The 12,696-nt window shown below is 37.6% G+C and overlaps 1 protein-coding gene across 1 annotated transcript in view; it reads left to right on the forward strand.

Annotated features, from left to right (window-relative positions):
- Positions 1 to 12,696, forward strand: part of ATP8A2 (ATPase phospholipid transporting 8A2) — a 705,555-nt gene that overhangs the window by 232,872 nt on the left and 459,987 nt on the right. Inside the window, exons 12-13 of the mRNA XM_049867411.1 lie at positions 10,116 to 10,243; positions 11,830 to 11,907. Coding sequence (XP_049723368.1) covers positions 10,116 to 10,243; positions 11,830 to 11,907 — 206 coding nt within the window. The remainder of the gene's footprint in view (positions 1 to 10,115; positions 10,244 to 11,829; positions 11,908 to 12,696) is intronic.

Consider the following 12,696-nt stretch of genomic DNA (forward strand, 5'->3'; position numbering starts at 1 on the left):
TTTCTCAGTGCCGTATTTTTTGTTTGTTTCTTCTCTCTCCTTCCCTTACTTCCTTTCCTTTCTCCCACCCACCTAGCCCTGTATGCCACCCCTACTCCTTCTCAATGGGCAGTGCCACACTGCTCAGCTAGAGAGCCACCAGAACATGACCTCCCTGGGTCTGCCTCACCCACACCCACCGACTGCCACCGTGCCACCATTTTATTTTTTTTTGCTTCTGTTTCTTTCTCTTATTTCTCTACCACTTGGCTCTGCACATCACACCCTCTCCCTTCCCTTCTGCCTCTCTGCACTGTGCACAAAGCGCCATGCTTCTGAGCAACACTTGCATGAACCTCCGGACCCCTAGACCCTGCTGCACACCACCTTCTAGCCCTGATCCACTGAGTGCCACGACGCTGAGCAGCACCAGCACGAACTTCCTGACCCCTGGACACTGCCCCATGCTACCCCCTAGCCCTGCCCTTCTGAATGCTCTGCCCCCAAGCAGCACTGGCGTGGACCTCTGCACCCCCAGAGCATGCCCTGCGCTACACCCGACTCAGCTCCACTGAGTACCATGCCCCCAAGTGGCACTGGCATGAAACCCAGGATCATTTCCCATGCCACCCACCAGCCCTGCCCCATCAACCACCATGAGCCTGAGTGAGACCAGTGCAGACCTCGGACCCCCAGGCCCTGCCATGCTGGCCCCAATTCATGCGGCAGATGACTCATCCTTCCCTGCCCCCCCACGAACCTGCCCTGCTGCACCATCGCTGATTGACAAGCCCTGCTCACCTGGGCAAGGTGGTGAGAACTATTGTACCTACAGAAAAAAATACACCCAGCCCACTTATCCAGACATAACAAAATAAAACAAAAAAGCAGGACAAAACAAACCTGCAATCAATAAACAAAGAAAATAATTCCTGAATGTCTAGGAGATAGCAGAGTATCAAAACATGTATATATATACGTATATATATGTATGTATATATATATATGTGTGTGTGTGTGTGTATATATATATATATGACAGCATGGCTCCAGTAAGCGATCAAAATAAAACACCAGATGACCTTTTAGTAGAAGAAAAGGTGCTGGAACTATCTGATAAAGAATTCAAATGTCTAATATTCAGGTCTCTCCAAGAGATTAGGAAAGAGGTGAAGTGAAGCCCAGATAAAACTAAAGAAAAAATAGACAAAACCGTGGAAAATACAGATAGAATCAGGGAAAACACGGATAAAGCCATAGAAGAATTCAGGAAAATAATACAAGAAGAAAATGTCAAAATAAACAATTACAAACATATAAAAACAACAATTAGTAATCCGAAAGATAAACAAGATTTCAGAAATGGACATGATGCAATAGTAGGCTTTAGGAGCAAATTTGAAAAATGGGAGACAGGATCAATGAAATTGAAGACAAATCCATGGATGCCGCTTTGTCTGAGGAAAAATCAGAAAAGAATAAGGAAAACCTAAGAACTATGTGGGATGTAATCAAGAGCAAGAACTTGGATGTGATTGGAGATCCAGAACAGGTGAGAAAATGGAACACAGGATCATAAAGATTTGCAAAAGAATTAAAAATAAAATAAAATATAAAAACAAAGTCCTGGCCCAGATGGTTGAAGTGGAAAATTCTATCAGACATTCAGAGAAGAGCTCACATCAGTACTACTCAAGTATTTCAGAACATGAAAAAGAAAGGAATACTTCCAAATTAATTCTGTAAACCAGCATAACGCTAATAACAAAACCAGGCAAAGACACCACAAAAAAAGAAAATTACAGACCAATATCTCTCATGAATATAGACGCAAAACTTCTCAACAAAATTCTAACAAATAGAATTCAGCATCGTTTAAAAAAAAAAATACACCACAACTGAGTGGGATTCATACCAGGTATGCAAGCATGGTTCAATATTAGAAAATCAATCTCTCTAATCCACCACATAAATAAAAGGATCACATAATCACCTCAATTGATGCGGAAAAGGCATTTGATAAAAGTCCAACACCCATTCCTGATAAAAACTCTCAATAAGATAGGAGTAGAAGAGAAACTCCTCAGCATAATTATGGGCATCTATACAGAACCAACAGCCAGCATCATTCTGAGTGGAGAAAAGCTGAAAACATTCACCCTGAGAACAGTAACAAGACAAGGATGCCCTTTATCACCAGTCTTATTTAACATTGTACCGGAAATCCTAGCTAGAGCAATCAAAAATGAAAACCCGCTGCTGGCCAGTCGATTCCAACTCATAGTGACCCTACGGCAACCCTATAGGACAGAGTAGAACTGCCCCATAGGGTTTCCAAGGAGTGGCTGGTGAATTCAAACTGCTGACATTTTGGTTAGCAGCCGTAGCTCTTAACCACTGTACCACCAGGGCAATAAGGCAAGAAAAAAGAAATAAAGGGCATCCAAATTGGCAATGAAGGAGTTAACTATCCCTATTTGCAGATGATATGTTGCTATACATAGAGAACCCAAAAAACCTCACAAGAAAACTACTGGAACTAATAGAAAGATTCAGCAAAATAGCAGTATACAAGATAACTGTACAAAAATCAGTTGGATTCCTGTACTTCAATAAAGAGAACTACAAAAAGGAAATAAGGAAAGCAATGCCACCTATAAGAGTCCCTAAAAAAATAAAATACTTAGGAATATATCTAACCAGGGATGTAAAAGACCTATATTAAGAAAACTACAAAACACTACTGCAAGAAACCAGAAGAGGCCTGCATAAATGGAAAAACATACCATGTTCATAGATAGGTAGACTCAACATTGTGAAAATGGCAATTCTATCCAAAGCAATCTACAAATACAGTGCAACCCCAATCCAAATACCAACAGCATACTTTAATGACATGGAAAAACTAATCATTAACTTAATACAGAAAGGAAAGAGGCCCTGGATAAGTAAAGCATTTTTTGAAGAAGAACATAGTAGGAGGCCTCACACTATCTGACATCAGAACCTACTATACAGCTATGGTAGTCAAAATGGCCTGGTACTGGTACAAAGGACACATTAACCAATGGAACAGAATTGAAAACCCAGATATAAATCCATTCACCTACAGTCACCTGATCTCTGGCAGAGGCCCAAAGTCCGTTAAATTGGGAAAAGACAGTCTTTTTCACAAATGGTGCTGGCAAAACTTGATGTCCATTTACAAAACAGTGAAAGAGGACCCATACCTCACACCATGCACAAAAACTAATTCAAAATGGATCAAAGACCCAAATATAAAACCAAAAACTGTAAAGATCATGGAAGAAAAAATAAGGTCAATGCTAGGGGCCCTAATATATGGCATAAGTAGGATAGAGACCATAACTAATGATACACAAACACCAGAAGATAAGCTGGATAACTGAAATCTTCTAAAAATTAAAGGCTTATGCTCATCAAAAGACTTCACCAAAAGAGTAAAAGGAGAATTTACAGACTAGGAAAAAATTTTTGGCTATGACAAATCTGATGAAGGTCTACTCTCTAAAATCTGTAGGAAAATCCAACACCCCTACAACAAAAAGTCAAACAATCCCATTAAAAAATGGGCAAAGGATATGAACAGAAAGTTCACCAAAGAAGACATTCAGGTGGCTAAAAGACACATGAGGAAATGCTTGCAATCTCTAGCCATTAGAGAAATACAAATCAAAATGAAAATGAGATACCATCTTACCCCACATTACTGACACTAATTAAAAAAAATGTTGAAGAGGTTGTGGAGAGATTGGAACTCTTATGCACTGCTGGTAGGATTGAAAAATGGTACAACCAGTTTGGAAAACGAGATGGCACCTCCTTAAAATGTAGAAATAAAAATACCATAAACCCAGCCCAGTGCAATCTCACTCCTGTATCCCACAGAAACAAGAGTCGTCACATAAATAGACATACACATACCCATGTTCATTGCAGCATTATTCACAATAGCAAAAAGATGGAAACAGCCTAAGTGCCCATCAACAGATGAATGCATAAACAAACTATGGCACATACACATAATGGAATACCATGTGATGATAAAGAAAAATTATGAATCTGTGAAACATCTCATGACGTGGATGAATCTAGAGTGTATTATGATGAGTGAGATAACTCAATCACAAAAGGACAAATACTATACGAGACCCCTGTTATAAAAAAAGAAAAGGTTAGCACACAGAAAGAAGCAATCTTTGATGGTTATGAGGAAGGGGAGAGGTGGGAAGGGAAAAACACTAACTAGAAAATAGTTAAGTGGTAAGTTTGGTTAAGGGTAAGACAGTACACAATACTGGGAAAGTCAGCACAACCTGACCAAGGCAGTCATAGAAGCTTCATAGACACATCCAAACTCCCTGAGGGACTGTGTTACTGGCCTGAGGGCTGGGGACATGGTCTCTGGGAACATCTAGCTCAATTGGCATAACAGTTTATAAAGAAAATGTTCTACATCTGATTATGGTGGGTAGTGTCTGGAGTCTTAAAAGCTTGTGAATACCCATCTAAGATATGTCTACTGGTCCCATCCTGTCTGGAGCAAGGGAGAATGAAGAAAACCAAAGACACAAGGGAAAAAGTAGTCCAAAGGACTAATAGACCACAACTACAGCCTCCACCAGACTGAGTTCAGCACATTTAGATGGTGCCTGGCTACCACCAATGACTACTCTGACAGGGATCACAATAGAGAGTCCCAGACAAAGCTGGAGAAAAATGTAGATCAAAATTCTAACTCACAAAAAAAGACCAGACTTACTGGTCTGACAGAGACTAGAGAACTCCCAAGAATATGGCCCCTAGACACCCTTTAAACTCAGTACTTAAGTCACTCCTGAAGTTCACCTTTCAGCCAAAGTTAGATAGGCCTATAAAACATATTAACACACGTAGTTCAGCCACATGTATTTGATTAAATGGGCACACCATCCTGGGAGGAAGCATGAAAAGGTAGGAGGTGCAGGAAAGCTGGACGAACAGAAATGGGGAACTCAAGGTGAAGAAGGGGAGAGTAATGACACATCACAGGGTTGGCAGCCAATGTCAGGAAACAATATGTGTATTAATTGTTTAATGAGAAACTAATTTGCTCTGTAAAGTTTCACCTACAGCACAATAAAAAAAAATCAAATAAAAAATATCTACTTCATGTGAAGTTAATATGACACTAATTTAATTCCAGTAAAATATAAAAACCTCACTACAGTATAACTCCATTCTGTCACCAGCTTTGTGTTATTTTATTATGTATAATTTGTCTATGTTATAAACCCAACAATGAAATGTTATAGTTATTGCTTTATATAGTCTTGTGTCTTTTTGAAGATGCTAAAAAGAAAAAAAAAGATACAGTTTTTAAAATCAACTATGTATTTAGCATTTCCAGTAATTTTCATTTCCTCCTATGGATTTGAATTACCAACTAGTGTCACTTCCCTGAATTGGTTGGCTTCATTTTCTATCAATTTCTCTTTGCTGTCATATACATCTTTAAATGTTGTAAGTCCAACAATGCAATTTTATAATTTTTGTTTGGCATTGAAAAAATTAGTAATAGAAGAGAGGATAAAACTATATAATAATACTGTTTTATAATTACCTTTACTGGTGGTCTTTTTTTGTACTTTAGTTACTGCCTGGTGTCACTGCCTTTCATCTTGTTGAACTTTTTTTTATATCATTTCTTTTAAGGCAGCTAGCTACAAATTTTTTAGCTACAAATTATTTCAGTTTTTGTCTTGGGATGTCTTAATTTCACCTTCGTTTCTGAAGGATAGCTTTGCTGGATATAGAATTCTTGGATGACATTCTTTTTCTTTTAATACTTTGAATATATCCTCCCATTGCTTTCTGGACTCCATTATTTCTGATAAACAGTCAGCTGTCAATATTATTGTGTTCCCTTTGTATGTGAGTAATTTTTCTCTTGCTGCTTTCAACATTGTCTCTTTGTCTTTCAGTAGTTCTGTGTTTATCCTGTTTGGAGTTTTGTTGGGCTTCTGGAATTTGTAGATTCATCAGATTTGGAAAGCTTTCAGCTATTATTTATTCAAATGTTTTTTCTAACCTTTTTCTTTCCCCTTTCCTTCTGACCAAAGGGTCAGCAGTTCAAATCCGCCAGGCACTCCTTGGAAACTCTATGAGGCAGTTCTACTCTGTCCTATAGGGTCACTATGAGTTGGAATTGACTCGACGGCACTGGGTTTGGTTTTTGGTTTTCCTTCTGATACTTCCACTATATGTATGTTGGTACAGTTGACTCTCTTACAGGCCTCTGAGGCTCTGTTAATTTTTTTTATTTCTTTTTCTTTCTGTTCTTCAGATTGTATAATCTCTATTGATCTCTCAAGTTTGCTTATACTGTCTTCTGCAAGCTCGAATCTACTGTTGATCCCATCTAGTGATTTTTTTTTCATTTCAGTTCTTTTCAATTTTAGAATTTTTATTTGGCACTTAAAAAACTAATTTCTCTATCTTTATTGATATTCTGTATTTGATGAATCATTGTCATCATACTTTAATTGTTTAAATACATTTTCCTTTAGTTCTTTGAATATGCTTATAATAGCTGTTTTGAAATCTTGATCCATCATCTGGACCTCCTCAAAGTCAGTTTTTATTGCTTTATTCCCCCCTTCTTGTTTCTTTGCACATCTCATAAATTTTTGTTGAAAATCGGCATTTTAAATAACATATTGTAGGAATTCCAGAAACTGATTTCCTCATTCTCCTGGGGTTTGCTGTTGTTGCTTTTTATTTGTTTAGTGACTTGCCTTCTCTAATGCTGTGAAGTCTATTTTCTCCTGCAATGTGAAGCTTCTGATGGTACTGCTCAGGTTTATTTTCTTGTTTTTTATTTTTATCTTTAAGTTCTTAAATATGGACAGTTCAGTCATTTTTAGTATGTTCATAGATTTGTGTAACCCTCACCACCAACTAATTTTGAAACATGTCATCACCCCAGGAAGAAACCCCATCTACATGAATAGTCACTCCTCTTCTTGTTCAGGGTACTTAAAACCCTTCAACTATTAAGGATTCTACCCTCTGCTGTTGGATCTGTGTGTGGCTTGTGGAATGTCTTCAGCATTTGGGGACATTCTATCAGGAATTAGTAGCTCACAATTACCTTTCTGAAGAGGGTCTTTTTTGAGCAGGAGCAGCCTTACCCATGAACACAGTCTTCTGGACTACCAGAGATGTGTGTGATCTTACCAAAGTTTGCTTGGCTGTGTCTTTCCATGGATGTCTCAGTTAAATTTCTAGCTGATTGACTGTTTTGCTTGCCCTTATTAGTATTGTGGGGATATTAACCTTCCCTAATTATTAGTCACTGGGATTTTTTTTTTTATGTGCCCTTGGTACAGATTTTTTCATTCTCTGCTCCACATGTAAGCACCCTCAGACTGTCTCCTGTCCTGATAAACTGCCCCACTCTGGGATGAACAGCCTGTCCCATCCTGGGGTACAATTTCTACAGCATGGACCTGGGATGGAGAGAAAATTAGAGCTTCCAGCCTTCATGATGTGCTTTACCCACCCACTGACCCTGAGTATAACTTCAGCAACAAGGATCTGAGGGCAGGGGAGTGGGAATAGCCTCTACCTTAAATGCCAGAGCCTCCTAATGTTTTTATTGAGAGTCTGTAGATTTTCTTGAATATATGCTTTTTAATTTTTTATATGCTTCATGATCAGTTTCTAGAGACTTTAAATGATTGTTTCTGACAAATTTGTCCAGGTTTATTGTTGCTCTTTTGGGGAGAAGATCTGCTAATCTCCTTACGCAGTCATTCCAGAAAATGAATAAAATTTAATAACAAAATATTTAATGATAAATTTGAATTTTAAAATCATGGAATATTTTCTTGGGGTTATTTTTATTCTCGTCTTTAAGTATTTATTGGTTAAAATGATCAAAACATTTTTTCCTCTTTTAATTATTTCATTTAGAAAACTTAGCCTTCTAGCTGCCAATGAGAACTCTTGTTGCCACTTTACAAATGTGGGAAATGAACCTGTGGCTTTGATTATAGGTTGGAACACAATCCATTGGTCTAAGTTCCTAAAATTTGGACTTAGACCATGTTATGTGTCTAGATTCAAATGTGAAGATGAGTACTGTGGGTATATATATGTAGCTCCAAAACATTATGGTCTAGGTAAAGGTATAGCCTTGAGACTGTACAGGCCTCAGGAAAACTGAAAGACATTTAACTTTCTCAGGTATAATGTCATACTCCATTACTAACTACGTGATGTACGGTGGAAGAATGGTCTTTCTGCCATCTATAATGCTTTCTGTCTTGCTTGTTAACAATTATCTTTATGGTCAAGTATGAGTAGCTCTGGTAAAGCCTTGAGGCTTCCATCTTGCATTGTCACTGTAGGAGCTTTGACCTCAGTTCCTATCAGATTCTGTCCTTGCTCATCTCCACTTGATTATTTTGGTTTGACCAGAATCTTTATACAAAGAGTGTGGAGTCAATCTTTTCTTTTTTACACCTTCCATATTTCTTGGCTTTGAACCAGATATTCTAGGGTTTCTTCAACTTTGGTTTTGGGTCTTGCCAAATGTGCTTTACTCCTCAACATGATGCACAGTGATATAAAGACTCTTTTGACTGGTGTTTAATAGCTGACTTAAGAAATAACTTAATATATGATTAATTATATATGATTCTAATTGGAAACTAGAGATTTGTTTCTAAACAAATGTTATACCTGAGGGATATTTGTTAATTATTTAGCGACTTTATAATTCAATAAAAGAAAAGTGTAGCAAAGAAATGTATCAAGAAGAAAAGCAGTCATCAGGAAAAACGGAAGGCTTGGTACCCATAACCCATTGCTGTCGAGTCGATCCTGACTCATGGCGACCCTATAGGACAGGTTAGAACTGCCCCACAGAGTTTCCAAGGAGCACCTGGTGGATTTGAACTGCCGACCCTTTGGTTAACAGCCATAACACTTAACCACTACGCCACCAGGGTTTCCCTGGAAGGCTTGGTAGTGAGTAGAAAATGAAGGATGGTGGAAATATAACACTACTGATGATTTGTATGCAGACACCCTTGTTATCCTTTAGAAGTCCTTATCTTTTCATCGCAACTACCCTCCACAACTCTGAATCAAGCCATCACCATTTGACTTGATTTCTTGTGGGGAAAAACTCAGTAATTGTGGATTGGAACCATTACAAATTCCTAGACTCTGACCTTAGTCTTCTGCTATCTTTATTTTAATTCCAGTTCCCATCAGAGGCATTGTTAATACTAGTCAAACCCTTGGCTTGCTGCAGCCCTCACCTGCCTCTTCCCAAATTGAGAAGATTGTACTAGTTTTTACTTCACCCCGAATTTCATGACCATCAGGGAAGAACTTCCTCTTTTGATACCTACAAACCTTGTGCTTTGTTCGCCTGCCCTGGTCCACCCTCCTGTTCAAGATGATCCTGCTCTGCTTTGGATTTCAGCCCTTAGAAATCTTGTTCCCTCAAGACATTTTTCTTCTTCTCTTTTAACATACTCAAGGCTTTTACCTGCTTCTGTCTGCCTGTCTCGCTTGTGTGCACTTTTTCCATCTTACCAACTCGTTGCAGTGTCCCAATTGTAGCCATGTTTCCATGAGATTGTAGATACTTCTTTCAACCATTTCAGATGCTGGTCATCTTCTCTGTATTCTTTTTAATTAGCTGCCTTCTCCCTGTATTTCAAAACATGACTTGAGCATTATTTCTTCTGGGTGGCCATCAGTGACCGTGCTTCTCCATTGAAAGCCTTCTGTCTGTGTTTCTGCAATACCATGTGAACTCCTCACTTAGATATATACCCTGGAGCATGGTCACACAGAGCTTCTGCTCATCCTCACCCTACCTCCTACTAAAAGCTAGCTCTTTGTTGGCAGGGACTATCTTAATAGTATTTTATTCATAGTTCCTGACACATAGTGGGTGCTAAATAACTACTTGGTTTAAGTTTCTAAATTTATGTATAGACTGAGAGACTTTAATTGTGAACACCTTTTAGAAAAATACCGGAATAATAAAGTAAAAATAAACTGAATGGAGATTGTAACTAAAGCTATTCACATATTCTCGTTTTCTTCCCCAGACACAACCTCAGATAATTTTGGATACAACCTGTTGACGTTCATCATCTTGTACAACAATCTTATTCCCATTAGCCTGTTGGTGACTCTTGAGGTTGTGAAGTACACGCAAGCCCTTTTTATAAACTGGGTGAGTGTTAAAGCAGAGTTTACAAATTGAACTGCTGGGGAAATGACAAACACTGTTTTCTAATACTATCTCAGAGCTTTAGGCATTTAATTAAGCTCATAGAAAAAGAAGAGCATGGTTCATTTATGGTTAGGTCTATCGAGAGGCTAAACTGGCCAGGCAGAACTGGTGTTGGCATATATGTTAGAATTAGGGCAAGGGGTCATCAATAGGGGCCTCTCCAATGACTTAGGGATTTCTCTAGCTAGTTTAAGTGACTTGAAAGTGGTTGGGTAGAAAATCACCAGAAGTTGTCTATTTAAGTTTAAAACACTTTCAACAACAGTAAGTACAAACAAACAAACAACAACAGCAACAACAAAAACAAAGTTTTAAAAGAAAAATTTAAAACACCTCATGAGGGTGGGAAAGTTATTAGTAGACTTATGTGACAGTGTAATAAAATGAGGAAGACTTCAGGATGGGGACAAGCTGCTTGTGGTGACTAGTTCCCTAACTTCTCAGCTTCTAAATCTTCGAAATGGGGAGGGAAACAGTACGTACTGCAAAAGGCTGTGTGATGATTAAGGAAGATGTTGGAGGTAGGACGCTTGCTGTTGAGCTATGTCTGGTTGGGTAATGATGAAACAACTGAAGCTACTGTTCAAACTTGTAGAGTCTAATGCTGAAGAAAAGATCTCTTGGTGTGTTTAGTGTTAATTGTATTTCAGAATTCATTGTGATAGTAAACTTGATTTTCATTTTAAGGGTGGAGTTAGGATCTTTAGATAGAATCTATTAACTCTTGATGTATAATTATTCCTTAGTTTTAATCCCCAAATTTTCTAAGATGAAGGAGACTGTCTTGACTTTTGTGGATTTCAGCAACCAGTGTTTGCAGATCAGATGCTTTTTTTTTTAACAATAATTTGAAGTTTTTGTTTTTTTAATAATTAGTGATGAAATAGTTTATATCTATTTGTTGACACACTTATAAAAGTATTAAGGGAGAAATACTCAGTGTAGTTAATTTTCTTAAGTCTTAACAGATTAAATATATTTCTGTATTTTTTAAAATAATTTATTTTGTTTTGTTTTTGTTGAGAATGTGCACAGCAGAACATATACCAATTCAGTGGTTTCTACATGTACAATTCAGTGACATTGATGACATTCTTTGAGTTACGCAACCATTCTCACCCTCCTTTTCTGGGTCGTTCTTATCCCATTAACATAAACTCACTGCCCCCTAAATTTCCTGTCTAAACGTTTGAATTGTTGTCAGTTTGATTCCATATAGACAGCTCAGGTACATTTTTCATTTGATCTTCACAAGTATGAACTGTGAAAGATGTATTAACTGAGTTTAGAAGTTTCCATTAGTCTAAGTCATGAAAAATCATGAAACCAGACCTTCCGTATATAATGTTTTCTCCTGTATCACAGTGCTTTTCTGCAGTAATAGCCACCGTTTCTTCACCCCCAAAGTGTAAAATTAGCATTTACATCAAAATGCAGTGGTTTTATCTGTTCTTAATTTTTTTTCTCTGTTATATAAATGAAGTGTAATAATATTTATTTTCTGAAGTGTTCTCTTTCTCTCTCAGGACATAGATATGTATTACATGGAAAATGACACTCCTGCAATGGCCAGGACGTCAAACCTTAACGAAGAGCTTGGGCAGGTGAGAGCCTCTTTCAGAACTTTAATAACCATGGCATGAGTTGAGCGGTGACCAATATTGGATGACTATGAAGAGTTTTGTATAATATAGTTCTCCAAAAATGGAGTTATTTCATCTGAAGAGCTTTTTGTAATATTTGAGAGTATTATTAAATGAAAATCCTGACTTGCTTTTTTAGGTACAGATATATTTTATTGCCTAGAAAATACCTGGAAAACAAAACCAAAAAACCAAACCCTTTGCTGTCGAGTTGATTCTGACTCATAATGACCCTTAGAACAGAGTAAAACCACCCCACAGAGTTTCCAAGGAGCACCTGGTGGATTTGAACTGGGGACCTTTTGGTTAGCAGCTGAACTCTTAACCACTATGCCACCAGGGTTTCTGGAAAAACAAAGTACAAAAAATATAGTAAGTCATAATTTTGGACTCTTAAAATTGTTTATCAGGAGCAAGTGATAGAGAAAACAGTGGTTAGGATAATCAGATATCAGGCACCCCTATGCCCCACAAAATGTGTAATTTGCTGAAGAATTGAAATTGATGATTGATGCTGGTGCAATCATATCAGCCATGGAATTGTGTGTTAAATATATAGTAAGCAATATTATTTTAAAAGGCATTTTGAAAAAGCATTTTTAAAATTAATCTTAATTTGTTTTTGTGATTTCCTTATTTGAGTTGATATCAGGATGTTCTGTTCTGTGACCTTGTGTTGGTATCTGATATTATTGATTTTCTGACCAATTTCCTTTACTATTTCTTGTAGCTTTGGTTTGGTTTTTGCAA

Source organism: Elephas maximus, chromosome 23, assembly GCF_024166365.1.
Source record: "Elephas maximus indicus isolate mEleMax1 chromosome 23, mEleMax1 primary haplotype, whole genome shotgun sequence".
Classification (NCBI taxonomy): Eukaryota; Metazoa; Chordata; class Mammalia; order Proboscidea; family Elephantidae; genus Elephas; species Elephas maximus.